Source organism: Chanodichthys erythropterus, chromosome 2 (genome assembly GCF_024489055.1).
Source record: "Chanodichthys erythropterus isolate Z2021 chromosome 2, ASM2448905v1, whole genome shotgun sequence".
Lineage (NCBI taxonomy): Eukaryota > Metazoa > Chordata > Actinopteri > Cypriniformes > Xenocyprididae > Chanodichthys > Chanodichthys erythropterus.
This window is the reverse complement of record NC_090222.1, coordinates 38,662,501-38,688,160: the sequence shown is the minus strand read 5'-3', so window position 1 is coordinate 38,688,160 and position 25,660 is coordinate 38,662,501. Positions and strand designations below refer to the sequence as shown.

Sequence of the window (25,660 nt, the reverse complement as noted above, 5' to 3'; positions counted from 1 at the left end):
ATCCATTTATTACCTGTTAAACACTTTTTGAGCTTAGATCTGAAAATGACATTTCTAAAGGCTGATTTATATTTCTGCATCGAAACTACGTCGGAGCACATGTAGCCTGGCATGCACCTTTCCAAAAATGTAACAGCTCGTCGATTCTATGTGGACCACAAGTGCTGTGATTGGTCTGCTAGAACCTCTCCCTGCGTTTCTAATTACACGTCGACGCGGAAACTGACGCAGAAGTGTAAATGAGAACCAACGCGTAGCCTACGGCGCATCGGCGTAAATCTTGAATGCTTTGAAGCACAGACTTGAGTTTAATCTCTTTTTTAAAAAAGGCACTTGGCAGATTGTTGCAGAAATTAAAAAAGTGAACTAAAAAGTTATAGAAGTTTAAGTTTATTGTTATGAAAAATTTACAAAAATTCTATTTTAAATTTTTATATGGAATATATTCCAAAACATGTTTTACTCTAATACTAGGGCTGGGTATTGAGACAATTTTCACAATTTGATTCAATTACTTTTCAAATGCTTGCTATTCGATTATGATTTTGATTCGATTCAATACCGATTATTTTGGATGTAGTATTTCAGTTACAACATGCCAAATTTTCTAGAGGAAAAAAATCTCTCAACTAATGCTGTAAACTACACATGTGAGTCAGCTGGTACTACAATAATAATATTGAAGGTTAAATTAACTTATTTATATACAAACACTTAAATTACACAATGTTTTTATTATAAATAAGAGTTCATTTTCTAGCTGACTAATGAGTTTATGGTCACTGAATATGTTTTTCTGAGGTAAATATGACGTTTTATTGACGTCTTTTCGAGGTTGAAACACTGATTGAGCGATTACACGAGACATCATACGAATTTCGGTACGTTGCACTGTATATTTTAACATACCTTCAGATGTTCATGTTTATTTCGTGCTGTAACTGGTATTAAAATGGAGGAGAGGATGTTCACATGCTTCTCTTTAACTGAGGCGCTAAAGCGATCTGTCACGCCACATTAAACAGCGCGAAAATGGTATTTATTTTTTGAATCTCATAATAAGATGGATGTCATTTGAAATCTGAGACTTTGCTTCATATCAAAAGAAACAAAGCACAAAGATTATTTTTGCGATTTATTGGATGGGAGGCGCTTCACTGAACTGAAAACAGACTAGACTAATCAATTCTTGGGATTTAAAACTCGATATCGGTTCGTAAAAATGAGAATCGATTAAAATCGAGAAATTTATATTTTTTACCCCAGCCCTAACTAATACTGAGAGAAAATCAAAGCCATAAATCTAAACAGGTTGTGTTCCAAATTTGAGGTTGACATCTCAAAAAATTCGCTTTTAGTAAGATTTTGTTTTGGGTGCAATACCACAAGTATCCACTAGATTTCCACTTTGTTTCCAATGCACTCATTTTACAAGTCTGAGTATTTTTTTTCAAGATCATTTAACATTTTCGAATTATGTCCATGATTTTTTGTGTTCACATAGCGAGTGCCAAAACCTTTACCAAGTTTCGTACCATTCTGATGAAGTAAATTCTAAAAAACCAAAATGTAACTTTTTATGGTCAGAATGACGAAGAGCACCAGAAAGTTAAAATGTTGAATAAATACAAAAATACATCTCTAAATGAATATGGCGAACATTACAGTTTCCAGTAGATCAAGATGCAAAATGGAAACATTGCTTATTAAAATAATAAAAATAGTAATTTCTTTTGCATTAAAGAGATGCATTAAAGCGTAAGTTCTGCACGTATGCATGTGACATGACTGATGCTTATGGTTATAAAACTTCCTGGAGATTAAATCTGTGCAAACACTCACACTAAACCTCAGCTGTCTGTGTTTAATGTGCAAAAAACGTTTAGGTTAACAGGGTATAAAAGTTCCACAAATGCATTTCAACACAACGAAGCTTGCATGAATTGCATTTTTTCATGTATGAATAAATACAGTCTTCAAACAGAAGATAAAAATATTTCAAAGTTATGAACCAACCAATGAATATGTTAGGCCACATTAACGACCTGCAAAAATGATATTTGTACAAAAATTTGATGGTCAGAAGAATTTGTGGTTGATCAAATTGTAAATAAAGGCAAACATTTTTCGAAGTGTTCATTACTTTCATTTAATCCTGGAAACAAATATGTTTCGGATAATAAATAAAGATTCAATGAATTAATTTACTAACTATTGACTAATGAAATGTAGACAAATTTGCACTTCAGTAAAAGTACAATTTTTTTAATAGTTTTATATAATTTGTAATTGCTACTGCATTTGTGTTATTTTGACATTTAAAATTGAAAATATTTGTATTAAATTGTAATATATATATATATATATTAAAAAAAATTTCACTTTGAGTCAATCTTTTATATTCAGAATACTAAAGCATGTATAATTTTCAATAAAGACCAAATAAAACAAATGCTTTCAAAGAAGATTACATCCTTTTATCCATCAAGTTCCAAGAGTTCACATGTGGTTCTCACTGGAAAACACAAAAAACCATCACATTTATCCTGAAAACCATCACAAACGTGAATAGGTCAATGAGTCTCGTCTAAGGTGTCGGAGGGATTCTTACCTGAGGTCTTCAGGATAAATGAACCTGCTTAACTATTGACCTTCCCAGCGGGAAAGAGAGAGAAAGTGGGATCCCGCAGCGAGCGTAACGTCAAAAAGGACCCGCTAGACCAAATTCCAAAAAGTTATTCTCTCTGCTTTTCTGTTGATGGTGGCAAAATCCTTTAAAACAAGCCACACAGAACAAATGCACTTGAGCTTGATGGTGTCAGAGGCACGTGACCGTTGGGTTTGGAGGGGGAAGGGTCTTTTTTACACTCTTTTTGTTGTTGTATTGGCCGTTCTGGAACTGTGATGTGCCGAGGCTTGCAGTACTGCTGCGGTCAATGCAACATGCTGAAGCGCACACTTTCATTCAGCCGACTGGATCCAGCGTTCATGTGGAGATGACACACACTATGAGTGGACGCATGATGATGTCGCTTATGCACATTTTCAGTCGCATCACTCGTGTCGATGACTCTTTTTTGGCAGCACCGCAATGACATTGATGTGATAATGAGAGAGGGGTTTTTTTTTGTGTGTGCATGAGAAAAATGTGCTATTGTGCAGCAATAAGTAATGCAAGATCTGAAAGTTTGAACACGAAAACCTTCTCAGCACTGCAAAAAAACCTTTCGTCCTCAGTATTTTTGTCTTGTTTTCCAGTACAAATGTGTGAACATTCTTCAATCAAGACATATTTACTTGAGAAGCAAAATTAGTTAGGATATTAAGTCTTGTTTTCTGAAAAATGTGTGAAAGTTAAGCGAGTTTATGCTTCAAAAAAGAAAAATATCTGCTAATGTGATCAGAAAAATGGAAGTTTGGATGGAGGAACGTTTGGAAATAGGAAAGAAATTTAAAAGGAAGGAAAGAGATGTCTTTCCTAAGAAAATACATCCAATTGAGTTCATATACGTGTATAGATCTATAAAATGAATGCAAACAGCAGCTCCAATAATTCGATTTTGGGAGAATTAGATGAGAAATGTTTGTTTATATTGAGATCTCAGAGTTTTCATGGCAAATCTGAGCAAAGTTTGAGACATTGTCGAGATTCTGAGTCTTTCAGGAAAAAAGATATTCAGACTTTTTGCAAAAGTCTGAATATCAAATAAATATGTTCTTATTGTGATTGTGTCACATCAAGTATAGGCCTACATTACAATTTATTTAATGTTATTTGAAATAAGTCATTAATTCAATGAAAAATACAGTAAAAACAGCAATATTGTGTAATATTATTTCAATTTAAATCAGCTGTTTTCTATGTGAATATATAGTAAAATGTTATTTATTCCTGTGATCAAATCTGAATTTTCAGCATCATTACTCCAGTCATCAGTGTCACATGATCCTTCGGAAATTTGCTGCTCAAGAAACATTGATGAATAGAAAGTTCAAAAGAACAGCATTTATTTGCAATTAACATTATTATTTGATTTATAAATTGATTTTCGGTCAATTTAATGCATCCTTGCTAAATAAAACTTGTTTTCTTAATACTACTTCTTTCAGAATAAATAACAGAAATATTGTCATTTTGATATAGTGCTCACATACTAATGATGTACAATTAAAATACACTCAAATAGACAGAATTACAGAACAAATCCATGTTGCATCAGTAGCTGTGATGCTCACGTGGGAGATGCTTGTTCGAATCTGGGCTGCAACTGCAACACATTAATAAATGTATTAGATAAGATAACACTTTACTTAAATCCTTTATGTATAATACATTATAAAGGTATTCATAATATACATTATAATGCATTGTCTTTTCAGAAATTATTGTATCCAAAGTTAAAATGCATTATAATGTTCACAGATTCCTTGTTAAATCTGAAATTGGTTGTGTTGTAATGCATTATACTTTCTAACGTTGTAACAGTGAATAGATAAGTATTATAATGTAATATAACTGTGGTCACAATTATTCACATAGATCATACAATGCATTATAAGGTGCATTACAAGGCATACTTAATGCATTAAAAATACATTTGTAATGCATTATATATAAAGGCTTTAAAGGGGTCATGACATGAGATATCAAATTTGATCTTTAAAACATTAATACATCCTGCAAGTGTCAGAGCTTAAAACATCATTCTCATTGTACACAAAGCATATATTTAATTAAGCTCCAAAAACAGCTTGTTTTGTGACATCACACAGGCAAACACATTTGCATATGCCTGCCTCCAGAGCAAGACATCAACGAATAGCAATACATCATCACACCATAGGCCCCGCCCACTGGTGTTCAGTCACTTAACAGCTGATATTCGCTTACATTGGATGTGAGCGTCACATCAAAAGCAAATAGAAGTCATTATAATCACTGACGCTGTCTACACTGATACAGATGTGCGTTCAGTTTCTCACATACTCCACGCGCTCGAGTCTGTCGACAACAGGACAAAACATTAGCGAGTGAGCGTTGATACTGTTTTCCTATATCTTTGTTTAATGCTGTCAATCCATACAAAAATTGCACATTTTTCTGTAATCGTGATTAAAAACATTGGAGTTTTTAATGTTTTTATGTTGTAATAATTTCACAGTTACTCTCCAAATTAATGTAGAAACAACTTAAAGACAATATAATTTAAATATTTGTTTGATGGCATCTTTTTATGAATGAAGGCCAGAATCACTGATACTAATACTGCACTGATGTCTCTATGAAAGTGATTTTTAAAAAACATTAATTATAGACATTAAACATTACAGTATAACTAAACGCTATCAATTTCAACATTATCAGGCTTTAAAAAATAACTTTTAATTTAAGTGAACTTAAAAACAATCTTCACATAAACCCATTATTATAAATGTCATATTTACCTGTCTAACAGTTAGGAAATATACAGAAATTGAATAAAGTTATACACTTTACAGTCTTCACTGCCTAAATTATACATTAAATTTAGATTAATGCTTATTAAAGCTACAATTTTCTCTGAACATTAATGACAGACATCACCAAAGCAGCTGGTTTATTAGGCTGCTGTCACTTTAAGAGCTGCCGCTGCCGAACATGACGTGGATCTGACGCGCATCTCATCTTCTCAACTTAACTAAGACCGCTCTTATGAGGAGCATTTTGGCATAATTCTACGGAAGAGGATTAGGGCCAAGCAATAATAAAAAAATAAAACCATCTCAAGTTGTTAAATTTCGAGAAAAAAGTCGAAATAAAATGTTGAGAATAAACATTAAATTTCGAGAAAAAAGTCAAAATGTTCAGAATAAACTCGTTAAATTACGAGAAAAAAGTCATTAAATTACGAGAAGAAATTAGTTAAATTATGAGAAAAATGTTGTTAAATTTCGAGAAAAAAGTTTAGATAAAATGTTGAGAATAAACATTAAGTTATTAGAAAAAAGTTGTTAAATTACTAGAACAAATTCGTTAAATTACGAGAAAAAACTCGTTAAATTTCAAGAAAAAGGTCGAAATAAAATGTTGAGAATAAACATTAAATTTCGAGAAAAAAGTCGATATAAAATGTTGAGAATAAAATCGTTAAATTACGAGAAAAAAGTCTTTAAATTACGAGAAAAATGTTGTTAAATTTCGAGAAAAAAGTCGAGATAAAATGTTGAGAATAAACATTAAATTATGAGAAAAAAGTCGTTAAATTACGAGAACAAATTCTCGTAATTTAACAAATTTGTTCTCATAATTTAACGAATTTGTTCTCGTAATTTAATGAATTTGTTCTTGTAATTTAACAACTTTTTTCTCATAATTTCATGACTTTATTCTCAACATTTTATTTAAACCTTTTTCTCGAAATTTAACATGTTTTTTCTTTAAATTTAACAACTTTAATCTCGAGATGGTTTTATTTATGTATTATTGCTTGGCCCTAATTCTCTTCCGTAGAATTCTGTGTGTTATTGTTTGTTCAAGCGCAAAAGAGAACTCGATACTGGCTGACACGACATTCACAGACAGCGTTCTTGTGTGTCTTGTGGCGCTTGAATGGTATAAAAGCTTTTGTGTGAATAAGAGCGGGATCATATAATGTATAGCTAGCCAAATTATGAAGGAAAAAACGTTAAATATTTTTAACGCATTAAACTGAAATAATTAATCGCATATGTTAACACTCTAATTTTGACAGCATTCATTTTTTATGTTTGTGCAAACATAAGTGAACCTCAAGGAACATACAAAAAAAAAAAAAAAAATCCATGTCATGACCCCTTAAAGTAAAGTGTTACCGATAAGACTAACTCACAGGAGTCACACGGTGGTGGCCATTCTCACGCCCGAGTTCACAGAAGGCAAAGGACCCGATCGCTCAGTCTGCACCATGTGAAAAAACACGGGAAACAGTCAGTGAACACAAGAGAGGCGTCGAGTCTCAATGATTGAGAGCTGAAGTTGAGTCGGCAGGTACCTGATGGAGTCTGTATTCAGGCGGAGGTTTCAGTCGTCCTCTCAGCAGAGTAGATCGACAGATGACAACCTGAAGAGAGGAGAAAGACACTTCAGAGGAGATGAAGAACAGCCGCACAATCACACAAGAATGGCCTCTCTTACCTTCTCCACTGCTCTTGATACGGGATACCTGGGGCTTCGATCCGCTGAGGAAAAGAGTCATTCGTTTATTAGTTCAGACATGCATTTGAAGCCATTGTAAAGTGCAACACACACCTAATAATAAACATGAAATGAAATGGTAACACTTTACAATAAGGTCCCATTCATGCATTAACTAACAATGAGCAATACATTTGTTACTGTATTTATTCAGCTTTGTCAAAGTTAGTTAATAAAACACTGTTTTTTGTTAGATGTTAGCTCAAAACCATTAAATAATACTAACAGCTACAACTTTTGATTTTAATAATGTGTTAGTAAATGTTGAAATTAAAATTAAATAAGATTAATAAACACTTTAGAAGTATTTTTCATTTGTTCATGTTAACGAATGCGGTTAACAATTATTAATAAAATGTAACCTTAGTGTAAAGTATTAGCGCTGAAATAACTAAAAAAATATTTTAGCTATTTGCCAAGGTTATTTTAGTTTAAGTACTAAAATAACTAAAACTAAATAAATCAAAACTAAGAGCTAAAACTTAAAAAAAAAAAAAAAGACAAAAGCACTACAAAATGACTAAAACTTTAACAAAAATTAAAATGAAAGTAGAAAATATAAATATAAAATCTAGTTAAAAACATTACAAAACTAAGATGTTATATCAATGATACTAAAATAACAACGGAGATCGCACATTTATTTGATTTATTATTATTATTATTAAGATGCCAAATTGCTATATTATTTGATATCCAGAAACAATTATTAACTATATTATTTTATTATTCTGATAAAATGAGAATCCCAATCACTGGTGTCTTTTTCATATTGCAGTTGCCACTGTTTTATAAAAGCAATAATCTTGTGTCTTATAAATCATTTTGAGTGATATAAGATCTCAATGCTTTGCTCCAACATCCTAAACACTGTGTTGGGGTTTATTTTGCAATTAAAAAATAATTCTGAAATTCAAAGTTTAATTTTCTTGATATTTACTCAACAAAAATCAAATTTGATAACAGAAATTTATCATTATGGCTGTAGATTTTTCTAACTTCTATTATCAGCAAGTGTTCACAGCTCTCAGATAATGCTGATCATCTTAAATGCTCAGGTATTGGCTGATTTATAGTTATATTTATGCATTTGGGAGACACTTTTATCCAAAATGACTTACAGTGCATGCCGGTATGTGTTATCTGGGAATTAAACCCTTGACCTTGATGTTGCAGGTGCAATGTTCTACCAATTGATCCATAGCCAGATGGAGGAAGCATCACTCACCTCGTGTCCCGCAGCAGATGAAGCCCAACACAACGAGGAGGACAAGAACAGCGCAGGGGAGTCCAGCAGCAAGACCAGCGATGGCGGCTCCACTGAGTCCAGCTGCTGACCAACACAACAACAACAACAACAACACGCACGGCATTAGAAGACTGCAGTACAATCATTTTTTTTCTTTGTTTGCACTTAACTTGATAAATAGTGCTCATTATTATTAACTTAAAGGGATCATGTCATTTTTTTAAGGAATGAATGCTTTTAGATGCTTTTAAAGGGTCCTATTCTGCTTTTTTTCCATGTGCATCTTTCTTTAGTATGTAATGTTGCTGTTTGAGCATGAAAAAGTTCAACAAAGTGTTGTAAAAAGGCATAATAGGTCTTCTTTAAGCTGAATTGACAGTAAAGACATTTATAATGTTTCAGAAGATTTTTATTTCAAATAAATGCTGTTCTTTTAAATTTTATTTGCATCAAAGAATCCTGAAAAAAAACATTTAAAGCAATGGTTATCAACATAATAATAATCATAAATGTTTCTTGAGCAGCAAATCAGCATATTAGAATGATTTCTGAAGGATCATGTGACACTGAAGACTGGAGTAATGATGCTGAAAATTCAGCTTTGATCACAGGAATAAATTATATTTTACAATATATTCACGTAGAAAACAGTTATTATAAATTATAATAATATTTCAGAATTTTTACTTATTTTTGATCAAATAAACACAGCCTTGATGATCAGAAGTACGGAAGAGGATTAGGGCCAAGCAATAATAAAAAAATGAAACCATCGAGAAAAAAGTCGAAATAAAATGTTGAGAATAAAGTAATTAAATTACAAGAAAAAAGTAGTTAAATTACGAGAACAAATTCGTTAAATTATGAGAACAATTTTGTTAAATTTCGAGAAAAAAGTCGAGATAATGTTGAGAATAAAGTAATTAAATTACCAGAAAAAAGTCGTTAAATTATGAGAAAAAAGTCGAAATAAAATGTTGAGAATAAACTCATTAAATTACGAGAAAAAAACTGATTAAAGTTTGAGAAAAAAGTCGTTAAATTACAAGAACAAATTCGTTAAATTATGAGAAAAAAATCATTAAATTTAGAGAAAAAAGTCGAAATAAAATGTTGAGAATAAACTCATTAAATTACGAAAAAAACTCGTTAAATTTCGAGAAAAAAGTCGAGATAAAATGTCGAGAATAAAGTAATTAAATTACAAGAAAAAAGTCGTTAAATTATGAGAAAAATGTAAAATTTCAAGGAAAAAGTCGAGATAAAATGTTGAAAATAAACTCATTAAATTATGACTTTATTCTCAACATTTTATTTCGAATTTTTTCTAGAAATTTTTAATCTCGAGAAGGTTTTAATTTTTTATTATTGCTTGGCCCTAATCCTCTTCCGTACAGAAAAGACTAGAAACTCAAAAACATTAAAAACTTTTGTATGGTAGCGTCTATCTGTAGTATGCATTTTTTCCTGTGTTTCTGTGTCCAAATAGTCATAATTTAGTTTTTTATGGCCTTTTTTCTCCCTCTCTCTGATCCTTAAAATTTTTGACTTGAAATAATGAAAATGACCTCATTGCATATGAAATGAGCAAAAAGGTTTAGCTATGCAAACGCACAGATTTGCATTTTACCTGCTCTATTCTTCAATAAGCAGCATCACTGTGATCATGTGCGCTCTTTAAAGCGTATTCAGTTTGTGATTCATGTCACCTGGTCCGATCCGAAGTTGCTCTGACGGTTCTCCTGCGGTTCTGCCCGCTTTAGGGACGATCCTGAAGTAGTAAGTAGACTTTGGGTCGAGTCCTGAGACAGTTGTGTTTCCAGCAGAGGCCGGCATCACTTTGATGGTGCAGAAGTCTGACATGATGTTGCGTTTGGGTTGAGAAGGGCTTGAGAGCTCTGGGCCTTTCATCTGGATATCAAAGCCTTTAAAAGTACAATGACACTTTTAATATGCAATTATTATCCAAACCACTGGGAGGCTCTGCCATGATGAAAATGAGTTGATGTATTGACATAAATATGTATATATATTAGATCCTCCTAAATTAACACACTGCACCTTTAACATATTAAATTCTGCATTACAAGTTTTCTGAAATGTTTTGTTTAAATATGCAAATTATCCTATTAAATATGCATGCTCTTTCATAAAAATAATCATTATCCAAACAAAGCTTGACCTGTGATTATTTGTTTATTATTTGTTTATTTTATATGTACCTGTAATAACAGAGGTGAGAGGAACATGCCACGTTAGAGTTACTTCTGTTTGATCATCACTCAGGAAAACACTTGAATTGGAGATTTGAGGGCCTTAAAAAGATTGATACCAGTTTTTTTTTAGTGGTATAGACATTTGAAACGCATTATTGCAAATGATAAACTCGAGTTGATCCATACCGAGCAGTGTAGTGTCCACAGTTGTGTTCCCGAGAGGGTTGGTGGCAGTGCAGGTGTAGGTGTCCAGGTCTGTAGAAGTGGCATTAAAATCATGAATGAACAGCTGAGCTGTGTTTGTACTGATCTGGTATTTGGACCCAGTTTGCAAGTGTTCCCCATTCTTGATCCAGAGCACCAGGGCTTCAGGTGTGGCTTCAGCAGAGCAGTGAATCACAACCATCGGCCGCTCATCTTCACTCATGCTGGTTAAAACGACAGGCAGAAAATCCACAGGACCACCTGCAACATAATTTAATGACAGGCTTCATCCAAAGGCTTACTTATATATATATATATATATATATATATATATATATATATATATATATATAAATATATATATATATATATACACACCCACATATATATATAGCCTATAGCATCACTTACGGGGAATGACACTGCATTGTGTCTGATTCAGCGGATGTTCTGCTTTACAGATGACTTCTTGTCCATTTAGTCTCTGAATGTCATTTATAGTTATGCTGTAATTGCTGTATCCACTGGCATTATAGCTGAGGTCAGGGAAAGACACTTGTGCTTCTGGAGCGCCTCCTGGCCACAGACAGTGGAACTGCAGCGCTGCGCTTCCATTCACAGCCTGAACTGAACACAGCGGCCCGCCACTGGGAGGCTCTGCCATGAGGAAATAAGAGATTATGTATTGACACACACATTATATATATATATATATATATATATATATATATATATATATATATATATATATATATATATATATATATATATAGCATTTCTGTCAATAGATCCTCCTAAATTTACACATTGCACTTTTAACATATTAAATTCTGCATTTCAAGTTCCAAGTTTTCTGAAATTTTATGTTTAAATATGCAAATTATCTTATTAAATATGCATGCTCTTAAATATAAAAATACACTAATTTGCATACATTTCCAGAACAGAAATCTGAACATAAATAATAAATAAATTAGATAAAGCCAGGTTCCAAATTCTTGTTTCATTTTGTTGACATAAAGGTTTTTACAGAGAGAATTTTGGATGCAAATAGAAAAAATGCAATAAAATAAAGTTTCAAGTTTTCTGAAATGTTATGCTAAAATATGCTAATTATTATCTTATTAAATATGCATGCTCTTATATAAAAATACACTAATTTGCATACATTTCCAGAACAGAAATCTGAACATAAATAATAAATAAATTAGATAAAGCCAGGTTCAAAATTCTTGTTTCATTTTGTTGACATAAAAGGTTTTTACAGAGAGAATTTTGGATGCAAATAGAAAAAAATGTAATAAAATAAACACTTAAATGTGTATTTTGGATGTTTTCTTGCCTTAAACAAAAATCAAGCCATCCGAAGAAAATATTCACATGCACAACATCCTAACATGCTGGTATTCCCATATTTTGCCCATATTAAATCTGAATTACAAACTCGTACCATAGACAATTACAGTGACGTTCCTCTCAAGCGTCACCTCAGTTCTGGTGTTGACCATCACGCAGGTATAAATGCCACTTTGACTCGTCTTAACATTGTTGAGATGGGCTGTTCCAGCTGGAGACGTGGCAATGGACTCTCCATTGAAAAACCACGATGTGGAGGGGTCCGGTTCACCCTCGGCCTGACAGGAGAGGAACAGAGACTCCCCCGAAACAAAGACTGCTTTTGTGGGACTGACCTTGAGAACCGGCAGATCTGGTCCATCTAAGAGCAGCCGAAGAGGGAAAATAAGATGTAGGAAATGAAACAGGCTACTGTTGGGAAAGTAAAAGCATCTTAATGACATTCTACCAAAGGTAACAAGAAGCACAGGTGATTTAAACCAACGTAGTGAAACTCACACAGCACTGTGACGTTCCTGTGATGCGTCTCAGAGCTGAACGGGTTGGTTAGTAATACGGTGTAGCGACCCGTGTCATTCCTGCTGGGCTGGTTTATTGTGAGTTTCTTCCCGCCGATGGAATAATGAGATCCATTTTTTATCTGGAGCCCATTAAAGAGCCACCTCACCTCTTTGGCATCTCCTCGCATTGTGCTGTAATACAAGGTGAACTTCACTTCACCCTCAACGGCGTCATCTGAATCGGTGTGCAGGGAAACATTCATGATGATATCTATTGAGAAAGAGGAAATTAACCACACTTCATCAATAAATAAATTGACAAGGCTGCTAGTACATGTTCAAACCAGTAGGTTTTGTTATATATAGATGATGTAATATAAGTCTCTGGTGTCTCCAGAATGTGTCTGTGAAGTTTCAGCACAAAGATCATTTATTATAGCTTGTCAAATTTGCCCCTATTTGGGTGTGAGCAAAAACACGCCGTTTGTGTGCATCCCTTTAAATGCAAATGAGCTGCTGCTCCAGAAGAGGGCGGAGCTTTAACAGCTCAACAACAACAAAGCTGGAGAATCTCAGGCAGAAAAAATGAGGATTGTCAGTAACGGTGTTCAGCCTTACATTGTTGAGAGTCTCAAAATAGCCAAATATAATCCTACTAATCGATCAATATAACTGTCTATCGCTAATTACCACACATAATGTATTCTCAGCCATCTTCTCCTCACTCACCGTAAACAAAGAGGTCAAATGTAGCGCTGACCTTTGCCTCCCCGATTTTAGTCATTTCCACAGTGTATGTACTGTTATAACTAAGAGGCACATTAATGAATGTGAGGGATCCGTCCTGTTCTGGTTTTAAAATGTCTGAAGCAACACCTGGAATCGAGCCGTCACCAACGGTCCATTTGGCGATCAGATGGCTTCCCATAAACCACATGACCTCGGGCTGAGGGGCACCAGCGTGAGACACACCGAGCGTCACATTTGTGCCCACAAGGGCTTCAACTGATACGGGTCCCGTGGGTGAGACGGTCAGATAACAAAGATTACCTGTAATAGGGGAGAAAAAAAGCAATAATTCTTCTTGCATAACTCTGCCATGATGTTACAATGTTTAGGGCGTTTGTTGATTTAAGAATTTTTAGATATTTGGACTGGAAACAAGACAAAAACTCTAAGAACAGCATTTTTCAGTGTTTCAGAGATAATAATAGATTAATTAAACTTTTTACTTTTTGTGTTAAAGACTGTTACTTCCAATAAAATGCATAACAATATATTTATGTATAGACAAATGAATAAATTTGATTTTCACTTACCTGCAATGAAGAACAAAAGAACACAAATCAAACTAAACGGCATTTGCATGTCGACAGACTAAAGTTGAAGGTGTTTCAGAGTTTTAATTTTGATGATGAAGTCATTCCTTTGGTAACTGATGAATAGCTCAAAATCCCTGAGAGATTCCCAAACTCCTCCGTACAGGTGAGATTTACCTGGAGAAAACGACCCATCAGTCACAACACTTGACACATAAAACGTCTGTTCTGTTTACTTAGAATTACAAACGTCGATTTCAAGTTTCTTTTCACGCGCACAAAAGAAGTTTGATCATAAAAACCGAGAGTAATCATTACCATAGACTGATCATTACACGAACTGTACGAGTGGGCGGGGCTTAGCGTCCTGCGTTTAAAGGGACAGTTCATACCAAATTTATATATTATATATATTATATATATATTATATATATTATATATATATATATATATATATATATATATATATATATATATATATATATATATATATATATATATATATTTTAGAGATGCACAGATATATCGGCCGATAAAAGCTAAATTTCACACTATCAGTTATCGGCCAATAGTTTAAAAAAAGCCTATAGTCAGGGCTGATATATTTTGTCAATCAAAAGAGGGCAGGAAAATGGACTGAATGTGTGCTTTGTGTAAAGAAAATGCTAAGAAACCAGTTTGATGTTCAATATTAATAGTAATTATTTGAATTAATAACATTCAGAAAGTTTAGAAATATAATTTAATCAGTAGAATTTAGTTAATGTATGTTAATATTAGAGTAATGTGTTTGTTTATAACTGATACTCTGAAACAAGTTGATGAAATGGAGAAAGTTTTTATTTGCATTTATTTCAAAATATGATTAATTATTAATTAGAATGAAATTATTAATTTAAAAGAGGGTATAAAAGGTAAAACCGCCAAACTATCGGTATCATTGATATCAGCGGATATCACTCTGAATAATCAGCTATCGGTATATATATATATATATAATCAAAATGTGCTACAAGAAAAAAAATAAAAAATAAAATAAAAATTATTTTAATTCCTAATGATAAAAGTGTGATTTCTAGTCCTAAAAAAATTAACAAAATACATTATTTATTTATTTAATAATAATGAATATGCTTATTCCTAGTTTAGCTAGAAAATATTTTGTAGAATTTTTGAGCACATTTGAGTTTTAAAACATGAACTAATGAAAAAGTTATGGAGCCTTCGAAAAATGTTATAGACAATGGGGACCTTAATGTCAAAAATATTGAGAACCACTGATGACTACACACAATTATCCTTTTAGTGGACAAAAGACTCTGCAAAATCCTGAAAATCGAGTGATGTCCAATGGAAGTTTTGGACTGAGCCAAGCATCTCCTAGTCATTTATCTAATAGTTTTAAACAGTTATTTATAACAGTTATCACCAAGTTCACTCGATGCAGTGTAGAGAGATTACAATATCACGCAGAATGGCTTTGAAAAGTAATCATACACCCAAAGATGGATAAAGAGAAGTGACCTACTGTGAGATTACCTGATGTCTTCATTCAACAGAGCCCACATGGTACCCAGCTCTTCCTTTGTTTACCAGTAAACCAGATGGACGTCTCAGTGTGTTTTCAAATCATTTTCCCACACAACAGGTTACACAAGCTCAAATCTTGACATAAATGGACATACAGTTGTCTCAGCAGTGGGACTGGAAAAAGTAACTTACCATCGCAAACATAACTGCAGCTTTAAAAGTGGAAAACCAAACATCCCATTGCACAGATCCCCAAAATTAAAAAGACTTACAATAATGATATGCATATGAAAAAGACAACTTTTTATTGTCATCAAATGATACTGTACAATCAGGGCTCATTGAGAGGCGCTTGTGGTAACGTGATTTACTCTTTCTTAATGCTGAGAGACACTGTCGGGTTAAAAATGAGGCTCAACTTTAAACAACATCAATAAACTCTAAGGCTTGTTCAAACTAGACTGATTTTTAATTACACAAATTAACAACAGGAGCACAGACAACGTCCGTCCGGTTGTGATTTTGAGTGAACATATGAATAAAACAAACAATGGCTTAATAGAGCATTCAAAAGTGTTCCCTATATTTTGATGTTCTCTTTCTTAAAATGCACAGATGAACTGGTGATCCCTCACTGGGACAGATGGGAGCTGATGATCAGTGTCTCTCAAAAACACAGATACAACATGGGTCTGGTCTGGATCTATGACGGGACCAATGCAGACTTTACTGGCCTCAAAGCTTTCTCCATCACCAGTTATGAAAGACCTACAAAAAACATAAAAGACAAAATACAACATGAATGACCCGTTCATAAGAATCCAAACTATATGACTTTTTTATAAATGTTTATTTTATTTTTGTCACTATGTGGCCACCAAAAAGGAGGCAACCTGCTCCTTCAAAAACAGCTACTATGACACTCAGAAATATCGTGTAGTTTTGCAGATGTGAATCTATTTTGTTGATAAAGTTGCAGGGAAGCGCTGACAAGTTTCTCTGTGTGTGTGTGTGTGAGAACTTTTGACTGTACGTGTGTGTGTTTGTATGGCAGAGAGAACAGGAGAAACACCTGTATTTAGCGTCATCCACTTGTGATCCGATCGACCAAAACACATCTTAATGCTAGGTGGAAACAGGGCCTGAGTGCATCATTTAATAGTCATATTATATTCTCACCTTCAGTGTTCGTCTGCTTTGCCCCTCCTGCATCTACTTCCTCTATATTCTTCCAGCCTCTTTCAGTTTTACCACCAGATCCTCGACCGTCTCCACTTTTACTCCAGCTTGTCTCTGAGGAGGTTCGTCCACCTTGAGCACCTCCAACCTTGAGGTCACATCCACTCCCAGGTCAGCAGGCTTCACATTTGCAATCTTCTTTTTCTTCGCTTTCTACAGAGGCACAAAAAAAATGAAACTAATACATGCCATATGGCACACATTTACGGGATGTTTTCTTCCCTGATTTACAAGGTTTCTTTAAAGAAATGTATTGATATTGGGCTGTAGTGCTATGTAAGCTTGACTTTTAAAGGGGTTTGAAAATTTATGTCTCATCAATTTAATGTTAACCACAGAATTTCACATTGAAAAGTACTTTTCCATCTAAAAATCCTGAGGGAACCTGTGATTTGTTTCACAGCAATCTTGTGCTATGGGCACTGCCATTGATACAGGCATCCAAAGGTATTTTATGCTATATTTGCTTCTGCTTTTTGAGCGTGGAAGTGTGATAAAGGCACTAATCTATGCTATATAGGATAAATTCTCTATTATACAACAGATAAAGGCATATTTCTTACAAGTCACGTACAAAATATGTTGTTTTAACGACATCTTGTTATTACAAGAAAATGTTTTAATGAGAAAAGATGTCGTTTTAACAACATAACATTTCATTATTACGAGAAAAAATGTTGTAATGAGAAAAGATGTCGTTTAATGACATCTCATTACGAGAAAACATGCTGTTTTAACGACAACTCGTTATTACGAGAAAAGGTGTAGTTTTAACATAATATCTCGTTATTACGAGAAAAGGTGTCGTTTTAACAACATAATATCTCGTTATTATGAGAAAAGGTGTCGTTTTAACAACATAATATATCGTTATTACAAGAAAAAAAAATTTATAAACGAGAAAAGATGTCGTTTTAACAACATAACATTTCGTTATTATGAGAAAAGGTGTCGTTTTAACAACATAATATCTCGTTATTACGAGAAAAGGTGTCATTTTAACAACATAATATCTCGTTATTAAGAGAAAAGGTGTCGTTTTAACAACATAATATCTCGTTATTATGAGAAAAGGTTTCATTTTAACAACATAATATCTCGTTATTACGAGAAAAGGTGTCGTTTTAACATCATAATATCTCGTTATTACAAGAAAAGGTGTCGTTTTAACAACATAATATCTCGTTATTACGAGAAAAGGTGTCATTTTAACAACATAATATCTCGTTATTACGAGAAAAGGTGTCGTTTTAACAACATAATATCTCGTTATTACGAGAAAAGGTGTCATTTTAACAACATAATATCTCGTTATTACGAGAAAAGGTGTCATTTTAACAACATAATATCTCGTTATTACGAGAAAAGGTGTCGTTTTAACAACATAATATCTCGTTATTACGAGAAAAGGTGTCGTTTTAATATAATATCTCGTTATTAATCTCTAATCTCTATTACGAGAAATCCTGCTGTTTTAACGACAACTCGTTATTAAGAGAAAAGGTGTCGTTTTAACAACATAATATCTCGTTATTACAAGAAAAGATGTCGTTTTAACAACCTCATCTTGTTATTATGAGAAAAGGTGTCATTTTAACAACATAATATGTCGTTATTACAAGAAAAACATTTTATAAACGAGAAAAGATGTCGTTTTAACAACATAACATTTCGTTATTATGAGAAAAAATGTTGTTATAATGAGAAAATATGTAATTTAATGACATCTCATTACGAGAAAACATGCTGTTTTAACGACAACTCGTTATTAAGAGAAAAGGTGTCGTTTTAACAACATAATATCTCGTTATTACAAGAAAAGGTGTCGTTTTAACAACATAATATCTCGTTATTAAGAGAAAAGGTGTCATTTTAACAACATAATATCTCGTTATTACGAGAAAAGGTGTCGTTTTAACAACATAATCTCTCGTTATTACGAGAAAAGGTGTCGTTTTAACATTATAATATCTCGTTATTAATCTCTAATCTCTATTACGAAAAATCCTGCTGTTTTAACGACAACTCGTTATTAAGAGAAAAGGTGTCGTTTTAACAACATAATATCTCGTTATTACAAGAAAAGATGTCGTTTTAACAACCTCATCTCGTTATTATGAGAAAAGGTGTCATTTTAACAACATAATATGTCGTTATTACAAGAAAAAAATTTTATAAACGAGAAAAGATGTCGTTTTAACAACATAACATTTTGTTATTATGAGAAAAAATGTTGTTATAATGAGAAAAGATGTAATTTAATGACATCTCATTACGAGAAAACATGCTGTTTTAACGACAACTCGTTATTAAGAGAAAAGATGTTGTTATAACGAGAAAAGATGTAGTTTTAACAACATAATATCTCGTTATTACGAGAAAAGGTATCATTTTAACAACAATCTCGTTATTACGAGAAAAGATGTTGTTATAACGAGAAAAGATGTAGTTTTAATTACATAACATCTCATTACAAGAAAACCTGCTGTTTTAGTGACATTCACCCTGCGTTCCAATGTCCATACTATCCATCCTAAATAGTATGTGAGATTAAAATAAGTGTGTCCCAAAGCATAGTATGTTGAAAAGAGTATGCCAAAAGTCCCCGGATGGTCCACTATTTCCGGTAGATTTTCGAAGTGTGGATCCTTGCACACTATAAAGGCTAATACTGCCCACAACCCATTGCGCATTGGACAAGGATTCAGTTCAGAACTACAAACACGAGTAAAAAGTGTTAAAAAACTACAAAACATGGCGGATATATGCGATCGACGCTGAGAGATTTGAGTGACAAATAATCAGTTTAACCTGATAGAAAATATATATTTAATGTTACCCGTGTTATTTTTCATCTGCAAATACCAATGTGGACTTTTATAAAGATCCGAATGGCCATTAACTTTTAAATGAATCATTATGCATTAATATGAGGAGAGTTCTCCACATGAAAGACCCACGACTGCAGATCAATGTGCTGTATTTCTCTCCGATACCGTAGGCAATTAACTAAATGAAATGTGGAGGATGTAAGATGACTGACAGGGCAGTTTACGGTGACTGGATGCGACAGAGAGAAAAGACGCGATTGTATGATATGTTAGTATGTCCCAAAGCTTGTCTACTCTTTTACTACACACTCAAAAGTAAGTACTTTTTGTTCACAGAAAGAGTACATACTTTTAGGGCGTAGTATAAGTAGGCAAATTGGAACGCAGCAAATATCTCGTTACAAGAAAAGATGTCATTTTAACAACAATCTCATTATTATGAGAAAAGTTGTTATAATGAGAAATAATTGTGTTTAATGACACCTCGTTATTACGAAAAAAACATGCCATTTTAACAACAATATCTCGTTATTACGAGAAAAGATGTTGTTATAATGAGAAAAGAAGTCTTTTAATGACATAACATCTCGTTATTACTAGAAAACATGCCTTTTTAACCACATATCTTGTTATTAAGAGAAAAGGTGTAATTTTAACAAAACATTTTGTTATTATGAGAAAACATGAAATTTAACATATCTCGTTATTATGAGAAATTATGTCATAAGAAAAGATGTTGTTTTAACGACATCTCATTATTACGACATAATTGAGTGAGAAAAAATTTATTTACATATTATCCAAAGCAACTTAAATTACATTCAAGTTATGCATTAGATTAGTTCATGCATTCCCTGGGAATTGAAACTATGATCTTGGCATTGCTAGTGCAAAAAATGTACTTTAATCCCTTTGGGCGTGCAGTGAAGTGCAGTGTTGCATTACTGTACCATGATGTTGGGCAGCGTGGCGTATCTGGGAGTGTTGAGACGGAGGTCAGCAGTCACCACAGCTGGCATTTTGATCTTAATGGTCTCTAATCCACCATCAATTTCTCTCACCACCTTCAGCATGCCTCCTTCTAAGGTCAATTCGGATGCAAAAGTTCCCTAGAAAATTATATAATAAGTGTGGGGAGTTATTGGTCACTCTCAGTTTAGACAAAATGTGACATAACAGGCAGATCAACATCAATTTAGACATTTTCAGAAGAACACTGGTCATGCAAAGATCAACACCATACTCAAATCCATAGTCAATCCATATCAAACATTACTAAATACACAGATGGGAACAAACCTGCGGCCAGTCCAACAGGGCTGCCGTCATCTGTCCAGTTTGATTGCAGTCATCATCTATGGCCTAAAAGAGGAACAATACCACAATATCATGAAATCAATTGATGAATGTTCAGTAATTTGTTAATACAGTACAATAATTAACCATCAGCTACCTGTTTACCCAGAATAATCAGATCCGCTTCTTCTTTCTTAGCGAGAGCAGCCATAATCTTGGAGACCTGCAGCGGACCAAGCGCGTCGTAGTCCTTTCCAGACACCTCCACATGTATGCCGCGGTCCGCACCCATGGCCAGAGCGGTCCGGATCGTCTCCTGCAACACGGATATTAATGCGACACCCAGAAATTAATAACTGTGGTTTAATATTCTCTCCTCATGTACTAAAGGAACATAAAGACATGAAACTCTGAATGTTTTTAGTTGTTTTTACATTACATCACAAAGGTCAAGGTGAAGCTATTTTCTCAAATTATTTACAATAAATAGTTATATAATTAAAGTAATATATATGCACTATCATATATTAATAATTCTTTCAGGAACATTTTTTTTTACTTCAATAAAAAGCAATAATATTGCAAAATACCATTATTATTACTCCAGTCTTCAGTGTCACATGATCCTTCAGAAATCATTCCAATATGATGATTTGCTGCTCTATTATTGGTGCACAACTATTAATAACGGATATTATCAATGTTGAAAACAGTTTTTGTTGCTTAATATTCTTGTGGAAAACATGATGCATTTTTTCTGATTTTTTTATGAATAGAAAGTTAAAAATAGCACTTATTTGAAAAAGAAATCTTTTGTAACATTGTAAATGTCTTTAATGCCACTTTTGACATCTATTTATTTGATGCATCTTCTTGAATAAATGTATTAATTTTTAAATAAATTTAAAATATGCTGAAAATTCAGCTTTGATCACATTACATTTTACAATATATTCACATAAAAAAACCACTCATTTTTAATTTTAATAACATTTCAAAATATTAGTTTTTACTGTAAATAACTACAGGCGTTTTATACACACACGGCTGTCAAGCGATTATCTAATTACACAATGTGGCGATAAATTAATCTAATTAATTCCACATCAAATTTGGCTGAGAAATTACCCCCAAAAGATTATTTAAAGTCATTATTGTGTTAAATGAGAAAAGCATCAAATACACATTACAAAAAAAAGCTTTAGAAAAAAATATTTTATTTCATTCAACATAGAATTTCTTACACAAACCTTTAGGCTACAACAGCCAATGCTTTTTGTTTTTTGTTTTCCCCAAAGTTGCATATGAATTAGTATTTAGATATGTTTACAGACCAAAAAAAATTGGTTACCAACATTCTTCAAAAGATTTTTTATGTTCCACAAAAGAAAGAAAGTCATACAGGTTTGAAATGGCATTATGATGAATAAATGTAAATAAACAGAATTTTAATTTTTTGGCAAACTATTCTAAAATATGAAATAATTTTTAATGAAATGATACTCTAAATAAGAAACTAAAACTGCCAGTAGGTGGCGGTAAATGTCTAAATGAGTCATTCATTCATTCAGTTCATTCAAACAGCTTTATTAGGTGTGTTCAACTTGAGACATATACACACACTTGAGACATATATATATATATATATATACACACACGCACACTTACCTGAACCTGCTGAGGACCACAGCTGACAGCCACAATCTCCTTAACAAGCTTCTTCTCCTTGAGTCGGACGGCCTCCTCCACCGCAATCTCACAGAAGGGGTTCATCGAATGCTTGACCCCGTCTGTAACCACTCCGCTGTGGTCCGGCCTGACTCTGATCTGAGGTGGGCAGAGATAAAGAGACAGTGGCGTAATCTTAAAGTAGAAACACAAAGCCATCATACGACTTTCCATTCTACGCTGAACTTTTATCTAGGTCGACTCATTATCATTCATAGCAACATTGCTGGATCAAGATGGTGACTTTCACAAGGCAGAACTGGAGGTTGTCCAAAACATTCACAGTAAGAGGCGACATGTTTGACCTCAGATGACCCGTGCACATACTATGACAAGGGTGGCATGAAGGACACAGACCGACTCTGAAACCACGGAGGCAGTTTCATAATCCGCGGCATGCTGACAACACAGACTGATCGGTCTGTAAGCCAAGCAGCTGATATTAGCAGTACTGAGGCCACATACTTCTAGATCAATAAGTTGCTATATGGATCATAGCAGAGGTTTCTTGATCTTAAATTACATCGAACACAAGCTTATTTACTCCAGCTCATTTGATTTGAAATGATTATAATGACACAGATTTGGGACATTTGACAATGTATTAATAACATGCCTGATTCAATATGATCTGACAATCAATAAATTACAACATAGCAACTCATTTGTTATCTGAAAACTTGATGATAATGGCCAAAACAAAAGGTCACAAGAACAAAGATTACAGGCTAAATGGGAAAATCAGTATTCAGATCACATGTTTGTTCACTTTTAGATGGCAAAATGCAATGTAATTAATTCTTATAGAAAACCACAGATGCTTTAAAACACTTTAACTGCAACTTAGAATAGTATATACGTGTTATTTTTGTAGTATCGGCTCTTCATTTACATATTAATTTGCACAAAAGGTACTTTGATCAAATGATGAGTCTAAAATATATAATGTTCGCAGCTGATAATATTACATCAGTTTCATTTACACTGGAAATGGAAGAATACGGTTTTGCAAAATGTTGCATACTATAAACACAATATTGCTAATTGAGTGCTAATAATTCAAATGATGTTAAGCGGCATGAGGTATTTTTTTAACACTCTTTAGTGTGACCTTAAGATGATAAATTCATAAACTTTCTCTTCTTCGCCTATATTTTAGATACATGTAATTATATAAACTACTTGTATCTGATAATTGACAGAATGCCATTTTCTCACGTACTAAATATAAATGTGAGCATGTACATATATAAATGCAATTACATATGAAGACTTCAGATGCAAAAGCCTCTAAGTGCCATCTGAAATTTTCTTCTAAAATGAGCATTTTTATCAAGCTTGTATGTTTATGTTCAGTTGTTTCACTTTAATGGCAATGAAAAGGACCTATTCATTATTATTAACATTTCATTAAAGTGAAATAACTGAACCTAAACATACAAACATAAAAATGCTAATTTTAGAAGAAAATTTCAGACGGTACTGAGAGGATTTTGCATCTGAAGTCTTCATATATAGACACCAGATGGGAAAGAAAATGCAGATTAAAGGGATAGTTCACAGAACCTGCTTGACGCGTGAGAACAAACCTCATTGGTTCTTGCGGAAGCTCAAAGTTGATGCGTAACATGAGAATGAATCTCATTGGTTCTTGCACGTCAAGCAAACATGCTTGAGCTTCTGTTTACCACAACTGATGTGAGTTGATGAATGTTTATATGAGAATAAAAGCTTAAATTCAATCGGTTCACCATATAAAGTGATCAAGTCTCTTAAGAAAGTTTGGACTAAACCACTTAATTCATATGGATTAGTTTTACAATCTCTTTAACATTATGGAGCATCAAAGTGGTAGTTGCGTAGCCGTCAATGGAGGGACAGAAAGCGCTCAGATTTTATCAAAAAGATCTTCATTTGTGTTCCTAAGATGAGTAAATGATGACAATTTTTATTTTTGTGTGAACTGTCCCTTTAATGGTGACCCACATGTTTTGACAAGGGTATTAATGATATAAACTTAAATATAAAAGCCAATTAAATGTGAAAACACCTTTTTTTCAATGTCATAATAAAAGATCACATATTCCATTTTTTACCATTTTCAGAGGACTGACTAGTCTTACAAATGTTTTTCCTTATGACTGTTCATAACTTAGGTTGGTGTAATTTGATATCGAAGAGTAAGAATGTTGTTGACCCCTTGACTAAAGCAAAATGGCTATATTTATGCAACTAGCCCCATATGCACTATAATGCTAATGCTGTTTGTAAAACTACAGCTGGACAGAAGATTATAGCTCGTTATTTTGATCCCACGGCCATAACTCTTCATTAGATATTAATTAAAATAACAATATTATTAACACTGACCTTCATCAAACCCAGTTTCCTAAACTATCCTCATTCAACAGAACAGCTGGCCTACAGTCAGCTCTTTCCATGCCATAAACTGCCCAAAGTAGGACAACACCGTGTTTATTCATAATTAAAAGCAGCCTATTGAACGATTATCTGATGTATACCTTGACAGCATAGTCAATGACCCGTTTAACTCCGACCAGAACCCGGGCGCTCATCGTGGATCTCGCTCTAATCGACGGATCACCGCGGCATGAGTGAACTTCAGCACAAGGATCCAGCCGGAGCGGTGTCGGTGTGACACCATTTGAGGCGGGGTTTAGCGTACGCCCATTCTGTTAGCCAATAGAACTGCTCAGATCAGGGAGCTGTCAATCAAAAGCTGAGCTGTGGCCAATCAGTAACGCTGAGTGCTCTGACTGAAACTGACTTAAAATTGGTTCCTTTGTAAGTGGGTTAAAGGTTATGTGACTGTTGTAACTAAACGCAGGGCTGGTAGAATATCTTGACCTCACTCAATAATATTAAATCAAATTATAACAATAAGTGGTGAGAGAAACGAGCTTTCTGAGACTTAGAAATTGAATATATTGGCAAATATATTGACTGAAGCGCTCGATA

General features: G+C 33.5%; 3 protein-coding genes across 4 annotated transcripts in view; 1 reads left to right on the top strand and 2 right to left on the bottom strand.

The window, feature by feature from the left end:
* Positions 1 to 3,758: 3,758 nt before the first annotated feature.
* Positions 3,759 to 14,385, bottom strand: vsig10l (V-set and immunoglobulin domain containing 10 like). Of its 2 annotated transcripts, none has more exons than XM_067397758.1 (13): positions 14,058 to 14,385; positions 13,468 to 13,788; positions 12,737 to 13,009; positions 12,333 to 12,599; positions 11,294 to 11,539; positions 10,865 to 11,143; positions 10,685 to 10,777; positions 10,172 to 10,387; positions 8,442 to 8,546; positions 7,154 to 7,197; positions 7,011 to 7,079; positions 6,849 to 6,916; positions 3,759 to 4,268 (listed from the first exon to the last, which is right to left on the bottom strand). In XM_067397758.1, the coding sequence occupies exons 1-12, from the start codon at positions 14,104 to 14,106 to the stop codon at positions 6,854 to 6,856; spliced, it is 2,025 nt and encodes a 674-aa protein (XP_067253859.1). In that variant the 5' UTR covers positions 14,107 to 14,385; the 3' UTR covers positions 3,759 to 4,268; positions 6,849 to 6,853. The 2 variants fall into 2 exon arrangements, with proteins under 2 accessions (XP_067253859.1, XP_067253868.1); XM_067397767.1 differs by having other exon boundaries at positions 8,442 to 8,543.
* Positions 14,386 to 15,869: 1,484 nt separating this feature from the next.
* etfb (electron transfer flavoprotein subunit beta) lies at positions 15,870 to 25,331 on the bottom strand. Its single transcript, XM_067397743.1, has 7 exons — positions 25,204 to 25,331; positions 22,622 to 22,780; positions 21,111 to 21,269; positions 20,957 to 21,019; positions 20,608 to 20,766; positions 16,767 to 16,979; positions 15,870 to 16,355 (listed from the first exon to the last, which is right to left on the bottom strand). Exons 1-6 carry the CDS (start codon positions 25,255 to 25,257, stop codon positions 16,809 to 16,811), a joined length of 765 nt encoding a protein of 254 aa, XP_067253844.1. The 5' UTR covers positions 25,258 to 25,331; the 3' UTR covers positions 15,870 to 16,355; positions 16,767 to 16,808.
* Positions 25,332 to 25,553: 222 nt separating this feature from the next.
* usf2l (upstream transcription factor 2, c-fos interacting-like) overlaps positions 25,554 to 25,660 on the top strand; it is a 19,044-nt gene continuing 18,937 nt past the window's right edge. The window contains exon 1 of the mRNA XM_067397721.1: positions 25,554 to 25,660. This exon is cut by the window's right edge and continues 26 nt beyond it. The gene's annotated coding sequence lies outside the window, so the exon portion shown is untranslated.

What these genes read in the sequence shown, in the direction of transcription:
- vsig10l (XM_067397758.1), bottom strand. Translation starts at nt 14,106, where the DNA reads ATGCAAATGCCGTTTAGTTTGATTTGTGTTCTTTTGTTCTTCATTGCA. An exon ending in TCTTTTGTTCTTCATTGCAG is followed by an intron (nt 13,789 to 14,057) that starts GTAAGTGAAAAT and finishes CCCCTATTACAG; the next exon opens with GTAATCTTTGTTATCTGACC. An exon ending in TATCAAGAGCAGTGGAGAAG is followed by an intron (nt 7,080 to 7,153) that starts GTAAGAGAGGCC and finishes TCCTCTCTTCAG; the next exon opens with GTTGTCATCTGTCGATCTAC.
- etfb (XM_067397743.1), bottom strand. Translation starts at nt 25,257, where the DNA reads ATGAGCGCCCGGGTTCTGGTCGGAGTTAAACGGGTCATTGACTATGCT. An exon ending in TCATTGACTATGCTGTCAAG is followed by an intron (nt 22,781 to 25,203) that starts GTATACATCAGA and finishes TGCCCACCTCAG; the next exon opens with ATCAGAGTCAGGCCGGACCA. An exon ending in TGATTATTCTGGGTAAACAG is followed by an intron (nt 21,020 to 21,110) that starts GTAGCTGATGGT and finishes TTCCTCTTTTAG; the next exon opens with GCCATAGATGATGACTGCAA.